General features: G+C 39.2%; 1 protein-coding gene across 2 annotated transcripts in view; it reads left to right on the top strand.

Annotated features, from left to right (window-relative positions):
* The first annotated feature begins 1393 nt into the window (after positions 1-1393).
* Positions 1394-25268, top strand: part of micu1 (mitochondrial calcium uptake 1) — a 36631-nt gene continuing 12756 nt past the window's right edge. For both annotated transcript variants that reach the window (XM_026189367.2, XM_026189366.2), the window contains exons 1-5: positions 1394-1536; positions 7957-8121; positions 9183-9378; positions 11113-11275; positions 17258-17301. In XM_026189367.2, coding sequence (XP_026045152.2) covers positions 1535-1536; positions 7957-8121; positions 9183-9378; positions 11113-11275; positions 17258-17301 — 570 coding nt within the window. In that variant the 5' untranslated portion in view covers positions 1394-1534. The remainder of the gene's footprint in view (positions 1537-7956; positions 8122-9182; positions 9379-11112; positions 11276-17257; positions 17302-25268) is intronic.

The following is a 25268-nucleotide window of genomic DNA, read 5'->3' as shown; positions in this document are numbered from 1 at the left end:
GTTATCAATCTAAGTCTGACTAATGAGAATAATTAATATTATTAGAACTCTTCTGACATTTCTGGCATTTCTAAAGGCCTAGGTTGTGCATCATTGTGAAATTTGGGTGACATTGTTAGTGGATGTGACAAAAGCCTGCAGTCATGAAACGTCCCAAGGCAAGCTCAGCCGCTCTCCAGTTTTTCCTTTCACATTTTGCATGCAAACCACCAGATATGTTGGCTCTTCAAGGCAACAATTATAACTGGCACACTGTGGAGAGGCTCGTTATTTAATCTGGAACTCTATAAAGACATATGACTGAAATCAGACACTCTCTTTCAGTTCAGTTTAATATTGTTACATAATACCAAATGAAATTTATTTTATTCTAAAATTTTAAACCTGAAATAGAATTGTTGAATCTGTATTTAGGCCTAACATTAGTAGGTACACCTTACTTGTACTGGGTAGGAGCCCTTTTCCCCTCAGAATTCTTCATGGTATTGATTCAATAAGGTACTGGAATGACAGCATCACACAGTTGATTCAGATTTTTGGGCTGCAAACCCATGAAGCGACCCTCCTGTTCTTCTGCATTCCAGAGATGCTCTATTGCATTAAGATCTTATTACTGTGGAGTAAAGTGCACTCATTGTCATGCTCAAGAAACCAGTTCGAGATTATTTCAGCTGTACAACATGGTGCGTTATCTTGCTAAATGTACTCATCAGAAGATTGGTACATTGTGGTCATAAAAGGATGGTATGCTATGCTGTGGTGTTTAAATGAGGCTCAGTTGGTTAAAAAAACAATCCCTCACAACATTACACCACCAGCAGCAGCAGCCTAAACTACTGCTGTGAGGCAGGATGGATCCACGCCTTCATGGTCTTTACACTAAATTCTGAACCTACCAGCCAACTGTTAGAACAGACACCGAGACTTGTCCGACCAGGCGATGTTTCCCCAGTCTTCTATTGTCCAGTTTTGGTGAGTTTGTGTCAATTGCAGCCTCTTTCCTGTTCTGAGCTAATAAGAGTCCCACTTGGTGAGGTCCTATGCAGCTGTAGCAGTGTGTTGTGTGTTCACAGATGCTCTTCTGCATGCCTTCCTTGTAAAGAGTGGTTATTTGAGTGAGTTGAGTGCATTGCCTTCCCTTGAAGCAGTCTGTCTGTTCACAAAGAGAACTGCCACTCTCTGAATATTTTCTCTTTTTGGACCCTTCTCTGTAAGCCCTATAAAAAAAAAAAAGTAAAACAGTTGTGCTGTGCTGACCATAATGTACCTATTCGATTAGACAACTTAAAGTCCCCACAAGACTTTTGATTTTCCTTTACTTACACTGTAATTCCGCCTAAACCTGGACGGAGGGATGATGGGAGGGTGCCTGTGTGAAATGCATGGGGCTGGTACGGAGATGTTGTCCCACCCTCTCTGAAACACGGAACTATTAGCGCAGTACTCCATCACTGCAGACACACTGAGCAAAGACGTACTCTGAATCGGTGAAGACGTTATTACTTTGGACTGAGTGGTGTTTTTATCGCTGCTTATGTAAGTAACCGTGCCTCCTATGAGCTATAAGAAAGCTCCGTAATGACGCAGTGTGTAACAAAACGATGAAATAGCTGCTAGTAGAGCTAGCACTTGCCAATCTAACGTTAACTAGCTAGCTCGCCAGCGTGAGTTACCCCACGAAACAATTACTTGACTGCCGAACTAACCAGCTAAATATTGACATTAACAAGTGACTGACGATAGAAGCATTTAGTTTATTATTGGTTAGACGGGTAGCTGCTAACCTTGTAGCCCGTCATGCTGTTGTCAACGAAGTTAACTTGCGGCTAAAAACAAAACACTGGGATCACTATCAAATGAACAGCTCTAGCTGTTCGTGTTTCCGTTTCAACATGCCAAACGCAACACTAACATCACCTTAACCAGTGTTTTTGAGCCAGTTGTTGACAGCTAGCTGTTTTTGTGTGTGTTTTTGGTGTTGTGTTAACAGTGGGCCATGTCATATTGAACACAAACACAGGAAGGTGTATCTTTCAGTTGTTTGTTTAAGATTATTATTATTGCATGTTTACACGAAACACCCAGAGACTAAAATGATTATGCTTCAAAGGATAGTGCAATGCTAGCTCTTACCCAAAGAAAACATTTCCTAATTTATTTGGGAACAATACATAGCTTTTTTGGGTTGGGTGTCGCAAAACACCCATTAAAAATTCAGGTCTGCATGTTTGTCTTTTATGTTATGTATATGATTTTTAAAAGCTTGGATTGAATTGAGGAGCACAAGTATGAGTAAATGTATAATGCATGTATGTAAGAGGCCATGTAAGGCTTTAGAAGTAATTTCTGTAAGTTTAAAATCAGCTACCAGGCAGCCAGTGTATTGTAACAAAGGTGAGAAAGTCCTGACCCAGATACACTTGACAACGATATGCAGTTTCTGAAAGCTTTAGTTATTTCTTTTTAATGAGGTACTGGTCCATATATCCAAACTGTTCTTTTTAAAATTCTGAATGCTCTTGATACTTCTGAAAATAACCCCATCTCTCTGTGTATGTGTACCCCTAGGGTGGGAAAAAAAGATCCCCAAGCAGCAAAAAGAACTGCTATATTTGCTGTTGTTTAACTGGAATGAATCTGTGGTCTCACCTGAGATCATAAAATGTAATTTTTAATGCCATAGGCTATTTAGATTACACCCCCCCCCCCCCAAACACACACACACACACACACACACACACACACACACACACACACACACACACACACACACACATTTTATATTAAAAAAAGGTTTGCTTTTAGGTAGTGAAGAATAATTGTTGAGGACATTGATTTACCTGCTCCTTCTTCAAGTCCAGGTCCAGTGTGCCTTGTAACTAGACTTACGATGATAGTTCTCTATCATTGTAGCTTCAGCTGAACTTAGCATTGAGCTTCTGGGAAAGTGTAAAAGCAAAACTCTCTAATTAAAAATGTGCTGGATTCAAAAAATTAGACTGAATTCTTGAAATATGATGTAAATTAATCATTTTTAAACACTCATAAATACATGAAAAAAGTTGCCTGATATCGTGAGGGCGGCACTGGATTTATAAAGCTGTAATAACAGGATGGAGTTTAATAAGTAGCTAAGTCATGCTCTGCAAGGTTTAGGATATTTTTACATGTACTTTGATAATAATGAGCATTTAACTTTAACACAGCCACCCCCTTTGTTGTGGCTGCTGTGTTCCAGATTTAGCTTGCGTTGATGGAGTTGATGAGGAGACAAGCATTGCAATCAAAAACAGCACTCAAAGTTTGAGCATGCCAAAGGAATGAAGTCTCGCACTCAAATTTCTCCAAAAACGTGCCAAGACAAAGCATTCCTGCATGGTTAAGTACAGGTGCAAAGAAAGAAAAAAATTTATCAGATGTTACTCCATTATAACCTAATTAAAAATATATATCAGGAACTCTAACAGCTTACAATTACCTTTAGTTTGTAATCAAAATATGCACGCTTTTAAAACTTTTTTAATGTAAGGTTTTCAAAAGAGTACATTGAAGGACTCTTTGTTGGTTTGTGATCAGACTGAAAGGATGATGAAATGCTGTTTTCCTTATGATATTCTCTCTTTTACAGCTTTGCTGTTTTGTTCAGATGAAAGATGTATGTTTTTCATTATACAGAACGTGCACACGGTAAAATAGAGCAGAGTAGAAACCGAATAAATGTATATATGCCACATAGATATGAATGAGAAGCAAATTTTGGACTGACTGCTTCATTTCTTTACATAGTTAGACATAACGAATGGGCAGGTTTTTGTTGTAGTGTGGCTCACTGGCTTTTATGCAAGTTAGTTTCCAGTGTCCTTTCACAAAGTTATTATCTGAACAAGCTTTAGGCTTCCCATTTGGAGATTACACAGAGCGTGTATAACTTCCCCTTTGAAAATGTTTAATTTCACTTGGTAGATGTATTTCAAAGATTTAAGCAAACATTATTAACTAGTTTAAATGAGTGACCCTCAACTAGTAGCTAGGAATCAAAAAGATCAAGAAATTTAAATCCATATTTTATGTTCATCCCTTTTTCTTTTTCTTTTTAAATTGAATCTGGCGCATGTGTGTGCTTGTCTTCTTGTCTGGCGGTTGGAGGAAAGGATTCATGAGATTGTGTCAAGTCAGAATTTGAAAAAATATACAAAAAATATGACATTAGTTCTTCAGTTTTGTAGTACATAAAGTGTCATTGCTCCATATTTTGCAGTGTAGTAAAGTTAAGTAATGCACCTTACTGCCTTACTTCCCAAAATCAAATAAAACCCAAGGTACTGCTGAGAGCTAAAATCATTACAAATTATTTCAGCTGCAGTACAGTAATCACCGTAGCTGCCATAGTTGTTACAGTCAGGAGCAGTGTCCAGACATCACATTGCTGCAACACCACCCCTGGGGTGGTTTCCCTGCCATCTCACTTTTTCTTAGTCTTTGTTTTGTTCTGTTACTCTGTACAGAGGAGCATTTCAGAGTGTCAATAACTGTGTTGCTGCCTCTGCTGTGAAAAGGCAAAAACAGTGAGAGTAAAAGCCCATACTCTTTGTTTGGTGGTGTAGCTGTAACTCAGCAGCAGAGCAAATAGTGCTATAGCCAGGACTCACTAACCTGCTATGAGACTTACATATGTTTGAGATCACTCAGCATCTGTTCATCTTTGGTTTTAGACTAATAAACAAATTACTAGCTTTCCACTTGGCTTTGTGTAGGGCTGGAGATGTTGTTTGGGAGAGACAGGCTGCCGAAGACAGCTGAATTATAGATAACATTGCTGAAGTTGATAACATGTAGTTTTGTTACTTTAAGTGCTGTAAAAGGTTTCCAAACCTAAATCTGTTATTCTAGCAAAACGATGTAGCCATTGAGCTGCTGTGCTAGCTACAGAGTATTAGTTAATGCCAAAGAAATCTAACTGACTGTACTTAGGACCTGTTATCTAACTTCTTTGTGAAAATGTAGGTAATTATATTTGCATAAAATGGCAAACGGTTGGTTAATATTGATATCATATCATTTCTATGCAAAAACTGGTGCATTATATTTTAAAAACTTTATTTTGAACAATGGCTTTATTTTAATTTAAATATCGTAAATATCGTAATATCAAAATGTAGTGGAGGTTGCGGGGAATAGGTGGCTGTCTGGTTTGGATTTCCAAACCAGCAGCACTCACGCCTCAGCAAACTTTGCATTTAACAGTTCACCTTTGGAGACCTTCATTCAAGTTTTTAAACCGCTTTCTATCGTCTTAGCTCCAGTTGAACTAGGCATCGAAGTTTTTGGGGAGGTGTGAAAGCAAAGTGCTGCGATGAAAATGTGCTGGATTCAAAAACTCAGACAAAATGAGTGCATTCTAGTGAAAATGAAAGCACTCATCAGTGAACTCAGTAATTATGAGTTAGATAACACAGAGTTGCAAATAACATTTGGTCAGCTGCTGTTCTGGGAGCCAACTAATTTCAAACTGCTGGAAAGACATTCAGGGGATGAATGTGTGGGCATATGTGCAGACACTCACTGGCTCTCACACAACTGTGGGGATATACCAGTGTCATAAATATGTTAGTTAGTTTGCATTTTGAAAATCTTTGTTTACTGTACATGTACCTTGGTGAATTTTGGAAAGGCATTAAAATATAAAGAAGTTTATTAATACTAAAGATTTCTGCAACACCAACGACTTGCATTTTTGGGCTTTCTTGTTGCATCATGTGAGTTTTGGTCTGTTTCTATAAAGTTTTGGTGTCGTTCCTTTACCATTAGGCTTTCCCCCAGTCCCAAAAAGTATAATAGTGTGGATGCATGCTCACTGTTCCCTTTAGTCCTTATTGTCATGGGCTACTGAACACTCCAATTAGCATATGCCATGTTTCACTGTTCTTTCTGCTGAGTCTGCTTGACAGTTGGTGCCTGAATTGTTAATAGGATATTGACAGGTGGTAGCTTTGAGCCTCAGTGGGGTTAACTCCTCCATCATGTAGTTTGAAAAGTGCACACATGGGAGCTACAGATACACACCAGTAGCCCCTTTCCTAATTGTTAATCATCTTTCCGTGACACTGAAGAATTAAGCAACAGTATAGCTGAAAATGAAGTTCTGGAGCTTAGGTGCACTGGTGGCAATTAGTTTTATCCCTGATTTTCCGTTGTTTATTAATTGAGGTATGTGGGAAAACCAGGACCTTCTACATTGACTTTTTAGGGAACCATTTTGTCTACAGTGCCATGTGAAGGCAGATCCCAATGGTGAACTCCCATTGTTCTAAGCTTTGTCTCTTGAGGTGACTGTTAATTACTTTTTTGGGGGGGTTAAAATCTGCAAATCCTTACCTATGACTTCCATGGTTTATAATTGGACAAGGTAGGTGTTTAGTACTGTGGTAGCTATGTGCTAGCTTTACAGTGTTTAGAGGATCTTGTGGTATGAATCCACATGTGTAGTTCATCCATCTATCTGTCTGTTCCTTTGTTATCTTACATTCGTATCTGATCAGGATTGGCTGGGATTGGAGTCCATATCAGCGGACAAAGTGCGTGGACAAAGTGCGTAGAAAAAGCAAACAACCAATCACTCTTACATCCCCACCTACGGCCAGTTTAAAGGGATAGCACACTGCCATTCTAATCCACTAATCATTTTTTTTTTATGTATGTTTTTTTTAAGTAAATGTGTTAAATCTCAGCTAAATAATCCTAGTTTTGATTTCTGCTATAATCAGGCATCCTTACTTCACAGTGGAAATCCGACTGCCTGACATGCTGTTTGTTGGAATCAAAATCAAAGCAAATAAAAATACTACAACTGTGGCTACAAATCTTAAGGCCAAAGTACAGGTTTCTGTTTTTATTATCCTAACTAAGGGAGTTAATGAAATATAGGTGTGCACACATATATAATGATTCAATTGTCCAATACGTTTAATCAAAGAGTTTACAAAGTAATAACTTTAAACCAAAAAAAAAATGCTTAAATTAGTCACTAAATATACAGGGATGGGTGTTAATAGGTGCTGAGCAGGAAGCACAGAGGGCAGACCTTCACCTGTGTGGTCTTTGACCAGGTTTGTTTGGTTAATAATCTTTGCAGCAGATTGACTATGAAGGGCTGATTCACACGGACTTATCAGAAAGTTGTTTCAACATTTATTATAATTGTGCAAGATGATCAAATGATGGCACATATAGTCTACATGTAATCTGCTATGGTGCTAACAAAAATGTAAAAGAATGACTGAATAAACTGAATAAAAAACTGCACTAAAGTATGCAGTAAGTTCACAGCATGAGGAAAGAAACTGCTGATATTACAGCAGCAGATACTCCCGTTTTGCTTGCCAGGTGATAGCAAGGTGGATATTGGGCTCAACTCCCTAATACCACTTATGATGTGTAGATGGGTGGTTGGGATACTCTTGAGGGGGGTTTAATTCGCCCACAGCACCCATCCAGTCTCTGCTGTGCACATCTCATACCAGATTGTGATGTTTCCAGTCAGGATGCTTTCATTGCTCCTCTTCAGACGTTAACAAGACAAGATGAATTTGGTCTTCTTTGATTTCCTTACGAGGCTTCTAAACTTTCTTTACCACGGTTGAGATCTGTCTGTGACTTAAACTCTGCAAAGCACTGATGTGGGCTCTAATCTGAGGTAGCTTTAACTGGTGATTTCTAAGACAGATAAAAGTTATGAAACTATGTACTCAGCTCAGAATTTTCATATCCTTTGTATTCACATACTTAACCTGAAATTATTTCATAGTTTTTATTTATTCAGTTTTGGCATACAGTAGTAGAATACAAAACAGAAACACAATTTAATAGGTGTGTGTTGCTTTTTTCTGTCATTGTACATACCGATACTGCAAGAGTGTCATCTGTCTTTGTCTCACCTTTACTCTCGTCCCTCTGCAGGATGTTCCACTTGCGGGCATTGTCCGCAGTTTCAGTGGGGCTCGCGCAGCTGTCCCGGCGTTATCACAGCGGGGCAGTGCGAGAGTCTGGCCGGAGAAGGCTGATGCTGGCAGCCCTAGCTGGGGTAACCGGTGTGTCTGCTAGTGCTGGACTGCTGTGGAAGAGGTAGTTTTTTGTTTTGTTTTTTTACACCCTTGTGCCTCATTTTATTGCTCTTAAAATAATAGTGGTCTTAAAAAAATACTGCATTTGTTCCTTAAGAAGCAATTTGAAGCAAGCTGATGTGTAAACAACTCAGTGATTTACAAGCAGCCTGCTCAAGGTGCAGATTGCTTCTCGGCTGAAGGCCTGTCTAGTGTTACTTAATACAATGTGGCATGACTGGGAATTCAATTTAAACATGTTTGTTGAGTTTCATTTTTATTGATTTTTTGTCACTTGAATGACACGCCATTTTTTGAAGTGGGTTTTCCATCATGTGTTTAAACTTCAGCACTGTTCTATGGGACAGCATTCAGTGAACAGGACTTGAGGTTCATTGAGCAAATTAGGAATTGCTTTTGGCTCAGTACTCAAAAGCAGCTAGACTTTAGAGCACATGTTACATTTCATTCTCCTGCTTGTTGTGTTTTTATGGCTATCCATTGCCTTAAAGCCTGTTGTTTAGTTAAGACAATGTGCTGGAGAAGGTGTTGAGGTTAGAGCTCTATGGGGACACACTGACTGTGCTGCAGGAGGCAGAGTGATGGATGGCGACTCAGGGCATTTGAGACTGATGGAACGAGACTGTTCCAGGCCTTCACCCTGGGCTTCATTTTCAACGCGTGTCATTAAACTGAATTATTCAGCCTGCTCCAGACAGTCCCAGCTATTTATTATTATTATTCCAATTTCAGTTTAGTCAGAAAAATGGTAACGTGGGAGTCTGCCATAGTAAAACCTCCCCGCACTGCACCGATGAGCAAAACACAGCAGAGCACATAATCTCCTGGCCCTTTTGCCTCTCTGTTTTTCAATCTGTTTAGCATCATAGCGACAGTACACACCTAGCTGCAAAACACAGTCTGCTACATACCTCCCGAGATCTACTTGGTACTAGAGCAAAGCACAAAGACATATTGCTGAACTATCTATTCATCTATTCAGATAACATCGATCTGTCCCCCAGGTATTGATCTGTTTTGTAATCTGATCTCTCTTTTTGTTAAATTTATTTACAAAACCAGAGCATATGCAGATGCTGGGTCTTCTGTTCGACACTCTGAGCAAGTAAGTGGAGAGGATCCGGATTTTGGGAGACACCCAGACTCCGAAACGGAGTCAGAGAAATCGGTGGAGGCCAGCAGTGGAGATGAGGATGAAAAAGACGAAGGTGGAGAGGGGAAAAAAAAGAAGCAACGCTCTGGATTCCGTGACCGCAAGGTGATCAATAAACAATAACCATTCAGCCATGCAGTCAGTCTTCCTATTTAATTCATCTCCACAATGTTGTTTTGAAACCCCCAGCAAGCAATTTCCAGTATGCCAGAGCTAGTATATTTTGACAGAATATTTGCTGAGACTAAGAAATGTAATGGGGTAATCAGCATGCATAAAGAACAGGAATGTCCCACTCCTATGATTTTATTGCTGTTAATTAGGCAGAAGATGACAAAGGATATGGAGATAAAGAACAAAGGATCTTTGATTTGATGCCAAATAAGCAGTGTTTGTTGCACTGCTTGTTGGAGGATGTGAGGATAAAAACAAAAAAAAGGAGGAAGAACTTTTTTTTTTTTTGAATGATGTAAAAATTGCGCAGTCACTCTGAGGAGCAGCCACAGTCTGTAAAAAGCAAATAGATGTCTAAGGGCTGACTGTCTTTGAAGTGGTCCAGTGTTGGAATTTTAAGTGTATGTTGAGCATATCCACAGATTTTGGCTTTCTTTGTGTTTTATTCATTAGGTGATCAGATCAGGAGATGCTTAATAATAATAATAAAAATAATAATAATGCAAAATCATGCAGCAGGAAGACATTTTTACTCCAATGTTTGTGTTTGAAATTCAGTGGTGTCACTTTAAACTGAGTGCTACCGCTGTCTTAGATGTTTCACAACACTGAGTGAAAATGCGAAACACAAAATAATAAGTTCCTCGTGTGACTTGAATTTTACCTTCCTGGTTTTGTTTGGGTTTTTGAATTTTTTATTTAAATTGAAAGACAGCTCATGTCTTCATCAGTGTTGAAAATGCTGAGATCCATAATCTGTAAACACAATCAGATGAAAGCTAGAGAGAAAGAAGAGTGCAACCCAGTCTTTCTGTCAGTCACTCAGTTCTCTGCCATTTCCACACAACTGTCTAATAGACCTTCATCCATACACAGTTGGTTGCCTCTGCTGGAGACATGCTCATGGTGATTTCCCCAAAGACTATTAAGGTCTCCTAAAGTGAGAGTACCGACACTGACACATGTAATCATAAATATGAAATTGAAGTGAATGTAGTGTGACTGTGTGACTGTTCCCCACAGATATTTATCATAAAACTGAGTTTGATAACAAAAAGTTGAAGCTCTGAAATGTTTTTTCTTTTGCCAAAAGAGGTTTCTGTAGTGAATGCAATCAATCAATGTCACACAAAATAACCACCTGTTTGGGTTCCAGCCCAACACAGATTCTAAACACACACTGCCCTGTATGTTTCCCAGCTACTCCACATCTGTTTGAAACTTTCTCCTGAAAAGTGGATGGCATTGCAGCAAATAACAGTTGACAGGGGCTAATGTGTCGCGCCATGCTGATGGTCTGTAGCTGTTATTTGTGTTGTCTACAGATTTATGTAGTTTTGGTAACTCTCCCTTCATATTAACCTAGCAGGCAGACTGACCCCGAATAGGAAAACACTCTGTGTTCCTGATTTGAATTTGTGGCAGTTGAGTCAGGAGGTTAATATACCTCCCGATCAAGGATGACAAATTGGTTTCCTGCTGCTCTGGGCTCCCCTTCACTCAATCTACTCTCACTTAACTCACGTTATTTTCTGTCTACACACATGGTTGAAATATTGCTGGTTCTTTGATTTGATCTTGTTGATTTTTATGTATATTACATTAAAGCTTTTGCCTAAAGTGGGAATCTTGTGATATTAATTTTGCTTTCTGGCTGGTTGGCAGGTGATGGAGTATGAGAACAGGATACGAGCCTACTCAACTCCAGACAAGATTTTCCGCTACTTTGCCACTCTGAAGGTCATCAATGAGCATGGAGATGCTGAGGTTTACATGACGCCTCAGGACTTCATACGCTCCATCACACCTAATGAGAAGCAGCCTGAGAGTAAGTTCTTAATTTCACCACTTTTGCTTATATTCTTTTAGCTCTTTCTGTGCATGCTCTTCTTTCCATTAATGGCATCTGCACACTGACTTAATGTGAGAGTGAGCATGTTTTCTGTAACACATTTATCTAACACTTTCAGCATGCATGCCTTCACATTACCAGATATAGGTATGGTATAAACAAGATGAAGACTGTGGAGTTCATTTTATTTAGTTCAGCTGAATAGAATGCAGGATTGTTTTGGAGAATGCCTTAAATGGCAGTAACATCTCAGTGTGAGATGCTCTAACTAATTTCACCGAAGTTTCCAAGCTGCTTTTTTATGGGAGTTTTTCTAAACACATTCCAGCACTGACATTGGTTTAAAACATCAGAGGAGTAAAGACACTGTTTACCGGCCTTTCGTTGCCAGACCTCTACAAAATTATGTTTAGTATTCCTGCATTCACTTTACAATTTCACATCTATTACAGATTGAAATGACTCTAAAATAAATATTTACTTATCTTCTTTATAACAAGTCAGAGGCTGGAATAGATCAAATTGATCCAGTAATGATTTCAGTCCATTGTTTTGAAAAACATAAATGAAAGCTGAAATTGGTTTCGTGTAACCAAAGGCAGCCTCCAGTTTTAAAAAAATGAAGTCAGCGCAAAAGTGCTAAAAACTGCAGTTTCTCAAGTGGCCACTTGAAGCTGGTTCTAAATGGGAGTCCCGTTTAGACTCCCATGTTGAACTGTATACTATACAGCAGAAATAATTTTGTTTACATTGTTGTGCAACAAGGGTTTGGTCTCTCCAACTGATTTATCTCTTTGTAACAACCTTTTAGGACTGTTGAAAGCTTTGAATGATAGCACAGCTAGCTCCCATGAAAATACGACAACATCTCAATGCTTGAGAGTAAGATGAGTAAGACGTGTCAAATCAAATCAAATCAAATCAAATCACTTTTATTGTTACATCACATGTGCAGGTACTCTGGTACAGTACATGCAAGTGGAATTCTTGTGTGCGAGCTTCACAAGCAACAGAGTTGTGCAAAAATACAATAACGTAAAACAAGCAAAATATAAGAATGGCTAAATCTGAAAGTAATAAATATATGTACAATATATAAGAGTATATGCATTACTGGATGTGTATACTAAATATGTTTTTCTACGTGTGTGTGTGTGGGTGTGGGTATGTATACATATTTTACAAATTAAATAGAGTAAAGAATAAAATAAAATACCGTATTTCCCGGACTACAAAGCGCACCTGAATATTAGCCGCACAAGCTAAAATCAGGGGAAAATCCTGTTTTGTACATACATTAGCTGCACCTGACTAAAAGCCGCAGGTGTTTCAATGTTGACTTATCATATGTAAGAGAATATGCACAAAGGGAATTGTCAGGAAAGAGACGGCTGTTTGGAGACACACCCCTTTTATTAATATTTTGAAAAACAAGTTATGGGTACATATTTGCACATGTAGTACATAACAGTAACCTACAGCACACCAGAAAAATAGATTCGGACTACCTTTTAGGCTCAGGTGCAGTGACACGGCTTTAACAAGAAGAAAAGTCAGTCATTCACCATCTTTCTCTTCTTCCTGCGCACTAAAACCACCAAAGTCCTCTTCTCCAATGTCGGAAACGAACAGGCTCAGGATGGCTTCGTCATCCACTCTCCGCTTCTCTCCTTCGTTGTCACTTTCAAAACCAAAGAAATCCTCGTTGTCAGTGTCGGAGTCGAACACCCTCAGAAGGGCCGTGGCGGTGTCCTCCTCTCCATCATGCAGCAGTCCAGCCCTTCAAAATCCGTTGGTGATCATGGATGTTTTCGCACTTTTCCACGCTGTCAGAATCCACCGGTGGAGTTGGGCATAACTTGCTTTTCGCAAGTTTATCGCCGCTCGTCATCCACGCCTCCCGCTGAATGCGTAACGCTACTTTGAAGTTTGTTTTTCGCGCTACTTCGTACGGCACTACGTTGCCTGGCGGACGGACATGTGACTAACATACCACTCTTGAACCCCGATCCTTCCGCCAGGCAACGTAGTGCCGTACAACAGCGGAACAAACAAAACAAATCGTCTTACGATATCACAAAAATCATGGAAAATCCATAGAAAAGCCGCACCTGACTAAAAGCCGCAGGGTTCAAAGCTTGTGCAAAAAGTAGCGGCTTATAGCCCGACAATTACGGTATATAAAATATACAGAGGTTGGTAGTTGGACATGTGCAAAACAGTGGCATTAATGTACAGTATGGAGTGCATAATGTTGAAGTTCCAGTAGTGAAGCTGAGGTGTCTATGAAGTGTTCAGCAGTCTGATGGCCTGGTGGAAAAAGCTGTCTCTCAGTCTGCTGGTACGGGACCGGATGCTGCAGAACCTCCTTCCTGATGGAAGCAGTCTGAACAGTTTATGGCTGGGGTGACTGGAGTCCTTGATGATCCTCCCCGCTTTCCTCAGGCACCGCTTCCTGTAGATGTCTTGGAGGGAGGGAAGCTCACCTCCAATTATCCGTTCAGAACACCGCACTACTCTCTGGAGAGCTTTGCGGTTGTAAGCGGTGCTGTTGCCGTTCCAGGTGGTGATGCATCCAGTGAGGATGCTCTCAATGCATCAATGCATATTATAGTCAAGTGTATCAACTTTAGATGTTTAGTTAACTAAAAAATTGATTAAAATTATAAGGATTTAGATTCCTAAATTATGACTAAAACTTAAAATAGTTTTGGTTAAAGGATTACGACTAAAGCCAAATGCTAATGCTAGCAAAGCTTGCTATCATTAGCTGATGAATTAACCACATTTAGATGACAGGGTAGTGTGTTAACTTTGGCTCAAAAACACCAATGTGGCTAAAGCCAAAATGGAAATGTCAATGCCTCAGAGCAGATACTTGCTAGTATCAGATACTAGTAAGATAAAAGCTTTTCCAAAACAAGTTAATTCCACATATTTACTCACATGGCAACATCTGTAGCTTCAGTAATAACAGGAAGTTATCAAGAGCACAGAGAAAGGATCATTTAGGAGCTAAGAGCACATGACATGGTATAGTTCACCCCAGACAGATGAGTTGTTGGTTGTAAGCTAGAGGTTAATAATTTTCCCATTTTTTTGCTCATATGTTTATGGATGCATTCCCTTGATATCTGCATACATACATACATACATACATGCATCTCTAATGATCAAAGTAGCTACTAAAATATATATGCCTGGTGGGCAAAACTCTAACCATATGTATTATATTTCACTTGATGTTCTGCCAAATCTGGCCTGTGTAGATCATATCATGTTCGTGATGGCTTGTCCCATCAGCGTTTTGGGTATTTCAGGAGAAACATTAGCATGACAGTGATGTAAATGGCAAAATTTGCTTGCTTTAACAGATTGATGGAGCTGGAAATGTTACGTGTCCCATGTGTGAAAAGGGCAATACTTTCACCCACTGACATACCCTCCTCTTTCATATGATTGTACTCCCTCTTTAGCTTCTTTGGTCTGTCACAGTGGATATAAGTAAATGTCAAGTCTGATTCCTCTCCTGCAGTAGAAGTGTAGCCCCAAATACAACCTGGAGATCTGAGATATATAGTTACACAACTTCTATGCAGGTTGTTTATGGTCATTAATAAACAGGGTAAGATGTTTCCATTAAGAAATGCTGAGATCATGTCACTTAAATGGCAGCGCCTTACCCAACACATCCCCCCTCCCCTGTGCTCCGTTCAGGGACACTCAACACACATGGCTCTGGACTTGTGAAAGTTCGTGCTATAAGGATACTAGTACAAGAAGGGAGGGGGTGGGTAGTCCCGTCATGCTGTGTTTAGAAGTCACGACACAGCAGTTGGTGTATCAATTAACAAGTTCAAACAAGAGCAGATCTCAGGCGTCGAATATGGAGCCAGTGAGAGATATTTGATCTACAGCCATGGGAGAGTTGTGAAGTTAGGAAGCTTAACTTGGCATAGATTTGTTTTATCACCTCCCTCGTCTCTATCTGTCATTACTATTCAACTCCAAAATTCAGTTAGATTCACAGTCGTATTCTTGGTTTATTGTTAAAGAACGTTTCATTCACAGTAAAGGACTCAAGCGTGCTTAACACTCAATAAGGATTAGTCTGGATGTCTCACATTTGTGTTGATTCTCAGCTATTCCATCTGTTAATAATGTTTAAGACTTGGCTTAGCTTGGTCCCCAAACCTTTTATTCTTAGATTCACCTTTCGCTCATGTGTCAATTTTTTTTAAAGCTATTCATTTATTTAAGGTTACTGTCTTTTGCTAAACTGGCATTAAAATAATGATAAACTGTGCTCTGATGGACAAGCAGATAACAAAGCCAAAAGAAAGGATTTTGTTCATAAGTTTCCCCCCCTGCAGAAATTTTTCTGGGACCCTTTTGGACCTAAGTCTAGTACAACTTAAAAACTTGTTACTATTTCTTAACTTCCAGGGTTCGTACTTTCTGGAAGGTCAAGAACTTTAGGGGTTAAAGGTGAGGCTGAGATTTTCGCAGCAATTTGCTTTAGTTAGTCTGTCATCTTATGACAAAACAGTTTGCTTGTTTTAAATTGAGGAATTCAAGTGTTTTACTTTTGCTCACCGCTTTTCCAGAACTGACCCCATTAAACAAGCAACCAACAGCAGCATGGTTTCACCCTCTTTTCTGTTACGTCTATATGATCCGTCCAAGTTTGCCACATTTTCACTACACGATGTTCATGAGCAGAGGGATTTATGATACTGATACAATACTAGAACACTACAAGCATGTGTATGCTTGTAGTGTTCTAATATTGTATCAGTGCATACATGCAGTGCAAAGGTGGATAGGAAACTGTCATTTTATTCAAGCTAGATTATTTACAATATATTGATATTACACAACGAGCTTCAAATTTCCTCCACCATTAAAACTGCTGAATTCTAATAGCAGTGATGCATGTAAGTTGTAGATGATGTGCAACAGCTGTCTGCTCTTTCTGAGTAATACTCAATATAGATTAAAAAGAATGAGTTTTTAAATATCAAGCTTATCAATGTCTATACATCCTCACAGCCCACATTATTTTATATTATATTCTTCTCCATGGGAACCAACTACTGAAAAAAAGTAGCTTTTTCATACTCCAGTGAACTAATTTGTGGTTTCCTGTAATTTAGATGAAACAGACTTTTAAGTCTTTTTATTGTGTTAGAGTTAGATTTAATGAGGTCAGTCTGAACTTACTCTCTGTGTGATCCAAAGAAGCTTGAGTGTGACTTTTGGAATTTAAAAGGACTGCAGGTTCTGCATGAATTATCATATAATGGATGAAAATTGCCGCCTCACACCAAAGTTAGTTAGATTTAGCTTTATTAAAAGGTGCGGCTCTCTTTTATGCAAAACGAAGAACTTATTTTTCAGGGATAATTAATAGTTTAGTAAAAATCACATTTTCTGTCCTCCTTTCAGGGAGAAGCAACAGAACCATAATAATAAGCATCAGAACCATAATAATAAGCATCGAGACTGATTTTCACCTGATCCAAATTGTGTGTGTGTGTAACCGAAGTGATTGTTTGTTGTGTTGGCATGAAATAACACTGATTTCTAATTAAACCAAATGCCTGAAAGTACTCGTGTCAAGATAATCTGTGTGTAAATACAATTCCTGCATGGTGTGGATCTTGGTTTGTGTTGCTCATCTGGATCTATAAAATGAATCCTTGTTTGAGAACTGAGTCGTAACTGATGATCAGGCCAGCAAACGCTGAATGCTGATCATTGTTTGGCAAAATGCAAATGGGTTTGTTAATGACTATTATTATTCTCCAGCACATGTCTTTTGTTACCAGAGGTTCAACAGTGACACCAAGTAAATGTAATTGCTCTGGTTCATGCTCTTAATAAGTCTGTCTTCGTTTGTTAGAATTTTTCTGCCCAAATCTATAATCTCCTTGTATCTCTCTCTTTTTTTCATAGATCTAGGCCTCGACCAGTTCATCGTGAAGCGGTATGATGGCAAGGTAAGGAACAGGTGTCTAGGTCTTGGTCTATTTGGTCATCATGCAGGTCACCAGGAGTTTAATTGTGTCATAGCTTAATTTTTAATCGTTAAATCCCACAACAGCTTAGAGTAGCTGTTGTGGGATTTTTGTGAGTGTAATGTAAACCAAGAGAAGAAGGTTTATATCTTTCCTATTGCAAAGCTTGTTACATCTTACTAGTCCAACAGAGGGGTTTATTACCCAGATTTAAGAATCAGTTCATCAAATAAAAAACAAATAAAAAAAAAAGAAAAAGAATTTTTTCAGTCACACAAATTGTTGATTGTTTTAGTTTTTAGCTTTAAAAGACTGAAAACATTGAAAACTTAATCAGCAGCCTAGTTACTCTGAATAATCCACAAATCTAAAAAAGATGTGTTTTTTTTTCTTGAGCAGAAATAGACCAAAGTGAAGTCGACATTTAGAAAAATGCCTTTTTTAAAAATGTATTTAAAAATATTTAGAATTGTATCTTCATGCAGAAAAGATGAAGCAAATGAAGTCTGCACTTGATAATTAGCCTTTTAATCATCAGATTATAGTAAGGTTTTTATCTGTTCATGACTTAAAAAAATATGCAAACAGAGAGAGGGAATTATGAGTGAGGTTTTATAAGGTTTGGTCTTACTGAAATTAAGTGAGTATAAAAGTCAGTATTATCCCCTCTGAAAGAAAAATAACTAGAGCCAAATCACAGGTTAACTCGTAAAATATTAGCAACTTTGTGTGAAAACTGTGAATTAAATCTTGCATAGAGACAGAACTACATTTGTTCATTTTTCTGGATGAATTGGTAATGCTGGAGAGCTTTGCATGAAAGGAATCTATAACTCTGTTGAACAAACATTAAATACTTATCGCAGGAAGTTGGATTGCAGCATTTCAAAAGTGGCAAAGAGAAAGCAAAGAAATAGAAAACATCATTACATCCAGCAAACAATCCAGAAATTAGTAGCAAATATCTAATGCTGCTGTCTGAATAACATGTTTAACTTGTATTTTTTTGTATTTTCCTTGTTTCTGTTGTTAAGCTGTTGTGTGTAAGTCAGTTTTGTCAAAACAAAATATTAGATTAGAATAACAGTCAAAAAATGTTTTTGCCTCCGCCATCTTAAATATTGAAGAGGAACAGTATCTTATATACTTCTTTGCTCGTGTCTTTGCTTTTGGTCCTGCGTTTGCTGTCTGCTTCCAACCCGAATGTGTTGTTTTCTGACTATTGTTTGAGCTCTAAAATTCAGAAAAAGGATTAAAGGCCAGAAAAGCCATTTAGTGTGAAGGTGCCTTTAACAAAGCACTTAAGAGTAACTATAATAGGGACATGCACAAAGAAGGCCCGCCCACTGTATAATGACCTCTTCAAAGACAATGGCAGCATGCAAGCATTATAGGCTGGCCCCTTATGGACACTGATTGACTTCAGGGAGCTAGTGCCAGTGCTCTAAATGCTGACATTTCCATGAATATAAATCACCAAGATCATATTGCATAAGTACATTTATTGATATTGATTAGTGACCATTACTGCCCTTCCATAGATTTCGGACAGCACCTCTCAACACCCAACAGCTAAGCGTTCATTTAATATTAGCTAATCATCAGTGTGGCGATTGTAGCTTCTAACCTCATTACAAAATTCATCAGGCCTCAGGTTGCTACGAGTCTCTGCCTGATCTCCATATTGAAGTCAGATGAACAGGTAGCGAGGGATTGCAGTCTACTTTTTTGTCATAGGTTTCTTCCTGTACTCCTTTCTCTGCTCCTGCTCTTTTGCTTTACCTTACCTTATGTTTTGTGAGACCTAGAGTACTTTTACTCACCCATATTTTAAAAATCTGTTAAAAGTATGGGATATATAGTAATCAAAGGGGCTTATGAAATTGTGTGGCAGACCAAAATTAAAGTGGAGCACTCGTCCTGTCTGGCCCTTGTCTGTTTATGTAAATGATCCGATGCTTCAGTCCTCATGTTTCTTGCATTTGCCAGGCATGTTTAGCTTTGGATTTTCCCTGGCAATTGGCTAGAGTGGCCCGAGAGATTCCCATCTTCTTAACTCCTCATTTGCCCAGAGAGACACACCTTCTTCTCACCTCTAGCAATTTAGAGGAGTAAACTATTACTTTTTCCATTTTACTATTTAGGTTAACACAAACCTGAAAAGTACAATGAGTAAGACCTACATGAAATGCCCAGAGAAGTGTAATGGTACAATATCTGTTTAAATCATGAAGTGAATGGAAATATAGTTAAGTACGAAGGGAGCATTTCAGCTAAACCAAAGCTAAAGCCCACACCATGTGTGAGAATGCCATGAAAGGTCTCCTAAAGGCCTCTGTATCTCACTTCCCATGGTTTTATTTAAAAATAGCTAAGCCAACTGCAATGTTTGGGCATAGTTAAGTGGGAATATGTGTAGGTGTACGTCCTTCTGTCCACCATCTCCCGCTGACACTAAATTTGTTCCAGGTTCAGTCTTTATGTAAGACAAACTTGTATGGTTGTTTACCAGTTGTGGTTCATATTGACTCAACCTGCTCATTGTGTTGTTTTCCATCCATGTGTGCAGTATCGCGATTGTTTTAAAAATCTTTAACTGCTTGTCTTTGCCCGACAAATCGTTTAAGCGCACCTCTCCTTCTGCTGTTATTTCCCTGCCTCGCTCTGGTTATTCTTTCTGTCCTCATCATGTTGGTATGCTTTTCAGCTGCAGTAATCCAATGTTGATGTGACCTGACGTTGTTAACTGTTGATTATTCTCTCATGCTCTTATCAACCATTCTCTCTCATTCATGTAACAAATAACACCCCTCCCCCCATGTTCTCTCTTCTCTTCCTCTTGAATAACCATCATTGTCAACTCCCCGTCTCCCAACATCCCCTCTTTTTTTCTCTGCCTCATTTTCCCAATCATTACATCTGCTGATCCCCACTCTCCACCAACCAACTCCCCTTCCCCCTTCACCTCCTCTTCATCTCCTCTGTCTCGCTCCCTCCTTCTCATTCTGCCCCTCCCTCTCTGCAGGACTTCTGGCAGGTATGGGGTGTGTGCCGAGCAGCATGTGTGCACCTGAATGAAAAAATGCACTCTGTAGCCACTTGCTACTCCCTCTATCTCCTTTATACTCTTTCCTCCTCTCCCTCTGATTTCTCTACTTTCTTTTGACTACTGGCTCTTTCTCTGCAGTAATATGGAGGGCATAGGTGTTCACCATTGTTAGTTCAGGGGAACGGCTATTCAGACACTTTTATTCTCCAGTGTTTACCACGACTTACATGCACTTTGACTAGGACAGCAGCCAAAGTGTGCTTTTTAATATTTACATCTTAACTAGATTGCCAATAACAATTCCTAAAATTCCATACTGGTTTTTCCCTCATAGCTTCAAGCTGCTGCAGGTGGGATGGAAGTAGAATAAAGCAGTACTGTAGTACTTTAGTGCTTTATTTTTTTATAGTAAGCAGAATATGGCCATGCAAAGTACTTGTTACTGATTGGCTGGTAACCGCTTTAAAGACAGTGCAGCTGGACAGTAACCTGCACAAGTAGCTGCTTTAGTAATCAGGAAATTGGTCTGTTTAATTGTTAACCACCTTTAAACAGACTCCAAAAAGCTTGGTAATATAAATGCTTATCTGCCTTATGCACTTTGAGATTTATCTTGGCAAATAACTTACTTGGTTGTTATAGCTTTCTCCACCCCTGCCATGTCTCTTTATTTGATCCGCTGCAGTAAGATACCTAATACTTGTAGTATTGTTTAAATGTCAAAGAGATTTGGTCTTTAAGCAGGTTGAATGCTTCTGTCAGTCAGCACTGCATGAAGATAAGCTAGTCATAGCAAAGGGCAAGTTACAGCCTGTTCACCATATCATGACTGGTGGTGCAATAATGTGAAGTAGGCACACACGCCCCATTGTCTGTGATCCTGTATCAAATATGCAAACTCCAACTCCACATTGTTATTGGACGTTGTGTTGGAGACCTTCCCAGTGCCCTTTGTAAAGCTTTGTTAGAGGCAGCTATATACCATGCCTTCCCTGCTGAATTATTGAAAGTGCAGGCTATAGTTTGCCTTGACAGCGATTATTAAAGACTGCAGCAATCCTATATCATTTATATATACTAATCGGACCCCAAAGTAAAGTCCACCTACTTTCATACATAAATAGTTGTTTTAAGTTTTGCAAAGGTAGAATAAAAAGGCTCGCTGAAATGATTTCTTTGTTAAGAGTACTGGTCAGTAAGACATGCTAATGGTGCTGTTCCCCTGCACTCTCACTGTCTTGCTTTACACGCACACCTCTCTCTTCTCATCTTTCATTTCTTCTAATAACAGCTGTAGCTTTCCAAATGCTTTGGCACTTGAGCTGTTTCCCAGCATGCACTGCTCTGATGCCTGTGTCTCACAGAGAAAGTAGCTGGTGGCGGCGCCCCCTCTCTGTGCATGATGTCATCACAGGGTGGTTTGGGCCCAGAAAAAAGCCATAAAGGCTCTGTTAGCTGATGTCAAGGCTGAATTGGTGTGCTTGATAGTCTGCACAAATCCATCCTCTGGACTGTCCGGGTGTCAGTGCTGCATGATCTCTGTAGAGCATGGTTTAGAGTTACTGGAGGCAGGACTTGGTTTGTACATTTAAATGTATGCAAACTGTTCCTACATGTTCTGGCTCACTGTGTTTGTAAAGCAACGCTGTCTTCCGGATGACCTCCACCGACGGAGAGTCGAAACCTGTCACTCAGAGGGAGTGCTGCTCCAATGGAAAACACGCCACTTGTCACACCAACTGTTGTCATGTTTACCCTTTCTGATCTCACAGGACGCTCCCAGGGCCTGCTGCTTGGACTGATACAGACCACTTTTTATATATATATATAAAATCCTAATGGTGCTGTTATTTATATATATATATATGTGTGTGTGTGTGTGTGTGTGTGTGTGTGTGTGTGTGTGTGTGTGTGTGTGTGTATATATTCTTCCGCTGTGTGTAATTTTCTACATGCTTTCTTTGTTCTCTGTTTTGTTGACACTGAAAGATCATACACAAAAATACACTGAATACTCCTGATCCTTCTCTATTTCTCTCTCTTCCACTCAGTTAGAGGTTGGTTTGTCTCAAAAGCTGGTCCTTTAATTCAGTTCAACCTGTCGTTTATAAGACAGCTGCCAGTCCTCAACGAACAAAATTTGTTTATTGAGCGTTCCACATCAGGAAGCATTATACTGAATGTGCTCACTGCATAAGTTATTAATGGCAAACCTGCTTTGTGGTTACCCCTGAGACCAGAGGTGGCTAATGCATTAATTTTCTCTCCTCCCACACACCTGCCGACCCACCTACAGAATGCAGTGTTTTGGTCCAATGATGCGATCATATACAGGGAGAAATTATCGTCTGCAGCTCAGTAAAAGATGAAAAATCACATCGTCTTTGTGTTTGTTGGGGTGCGTAGTTTGTGAATGGGGCGCCATGCTGTGTTGAAGATGCAGTGCAAGTGGGCTTGTAGGCTGTCAGACCATTCAGAAATATCAAGCTGAGACCTGGATTGACTTTTACCCTCAAGCAGGTCATCCTGAATTCAGTTTTCCCTGATACTCAAATCATTTATTGTACCCACAAAAGCGACAGTAACCTCAGAGCTACCACATCACATACTGCGGTGCAAAGGACACAACGGTCCTGATTCATTTTTAATGCATCTTTTGTCACACTCCTCCCGTCTTTCACTCTTTCTGCACTGTCGGTCAGGCTTTACATGTCACTGACCTTTTTTTCTTTCTTTCTTTTTTTTCCAGCCAGTTCATCAACACGCTCCAGTAAACCACGTTATTTTGAAACTCACCTTTGCATTCAGATGCGAGGTCACTTGAGGACAGGCGTCACTCAATAAACACATAAACAGCAGAATGAGAGCAAATTCTCCCTGTTGCTGCCTGAGCCTTTCATCAAACCCTAGACTCATAAATTTGTGTTTTTATTATGGCAGTCATGGAGGAAAAAGAGTGAAAGAGCAGAAAATACATGGATGACAAATTATGTATTTTTGGTATCCAAATGTGTGTACAAGCGGATTACAGAATTATGTGAATTGTGTCTCATATCAGTCAGTTGCTTCAGCAGTTGTCTGTTTGCTTTTGTTATGACACTGGATGTCAGGAGATTTGATCAGTCTCATTAGCACAGATGTGTTCTTGTCACATCCTTAAGTATTTGGAGCATGCCCCCTTTTTTTTGTATTTTCTCTGTCACTGACACAAGATAGGGTGAAGTGACTTTTAGTTTCATAATGAGCTTTTCTTCCCCCTTTTTTTTCACCTTTTGACATCTTGATTGCTGATCTCTAATTTTTTATAGTCGTGTACACATGCAAAACTGTGAAAATGAAATTACTGTCCAGATAATCATGTTATATACAGTTTGTTATTTGTAAAAGTAACAAAACACTAAATAATGAAGGTAATGCATTGAAGCATCTGTCATTTGATGATTGATATAGGGTGTCGATATAAGACTGCATTGCTGCAAGCTGTTTTGGTTTTATCAAAGAAATTAGGATCTAAAATGCTTCTATGGCAAGTTTTTAAGTATATCACTTTTAAGTGTTTAGAAAATGTTTCCTTAGTATTTGCGTGAAATGAATAATGAATGAATAATTTGGCCTTCTGCATGCATCCCTTCAGCTGTGCCTGGTTGTACGGGTCTCATGCTTAGTTTTCTTAAAGCTAGTTTAAATTTGGTCAGAGTAGCCATGGGCTATTCCTTAGCTCTAGTGCACTAGAGAGATTAGCCCTGACCAGACCTTTAACTCTGTTTGTCCATTCCTCCTTGCTACCAGTGACGCCCAGACAGCAGCTCTGTCAGTCCTGTGTTTCTGCCTCACCTAACAGGCTAGTCGGATTGTCATCTCTAGCTGAAACACAAGGACAAGTATGTAGACATGTCCAGGCTCAAGCCAGAAGTCTGAAAAGCAGCCACACTCACATGTATACAGACAGATATGAAGTTGGTACTGATTAAGAGATAGGTTTTAATTTACTTGATTGCTGCAGCAATCACGTTTACAGTCATTTAAGTGCTTTGGGAAAAATCTACCAGTGTTAAATACTGATTTAAATGTAGTTGGTGTTTTATAGGCATAATGTCCTCCCTGTTGAGCTATCAAAACTAATGAATTACTAATTAATTAGACACAGAGACGAAGTCTGTCTAAGGAATCAAGTAACCTAGTAGCTGCATTTTGTAGATAAGACTTTCTGCCTTTTATCTGATGTTGTACTCTGTGTGCATTTCTGTACTGTTCACTGGCTTTTTGCTGGAGAACCCAGTATTGTGTGTCTCAAGTCGGAAGCCGAGGCTTGCACTAGTGACAGAAAGATGGAGGATAAAGTGTAAGTCCAGGCATGATCCTTACAACAGAGCCACAGGATGGGGAGTATGAAACATGGAGCATAGGTTGATATTCACAGTGCCATACCTCCTCTTCTTCTTAACAGCGTGCACATTGTTATAGCATAGAGCGAATAGAAAAAAACAAACAAAGAGAGAATGCTGAAATCTGTAGCTATAGAGGGGATCCTACAAGACTTAAAAAACTTCCATCGTGTGGCCTTTTTATAACCCTGTGAAAAAAAGTTGAAATTCTTTGTAAAATGTAAAGGAAAACAGCCCATTTTGAATTTTTGTTCAGCAACACATTTCTTATAAAGTAGGGTGTTTGTCACTGTGTTGCATCAACTCTTCTTGTAAAAACACGCTGTAAGCATTTGGGATCTGAGGGAATTACTGTATTACTGTAAAAGGAAAACATGTTTTGCTTAATGTGGGATTTCATAAGTTTGGGTCATTTGAAGTGTGAGATGATGGTCCTCTCCTCTTTACCCTGTTATACGTGGCTCCATGATTTCTGTAGAGGATTCTGGCTGTATAGTTATATTTTTTGTGTGTTT

Source organism: Astatotilapia calliptera, chromosome 13, assembly GCF_964374335.1.
Source record: "Astatotilapia calliptera chromosome 13, fAstCal68.1, whole genome shotgun sequence".
Lineage (NCBI taxonomy): Eukaryota > Metazoa > Chordata > Actinopteri > Cichliformes > Cichlidae > Astatotilapia > Astatotilapia calliptera.
The sequence above is the reverse complement of the archived record's forward strand: the minus strand, read 5'-3'. Positions and strand labels throughout refer to the sequence as shown.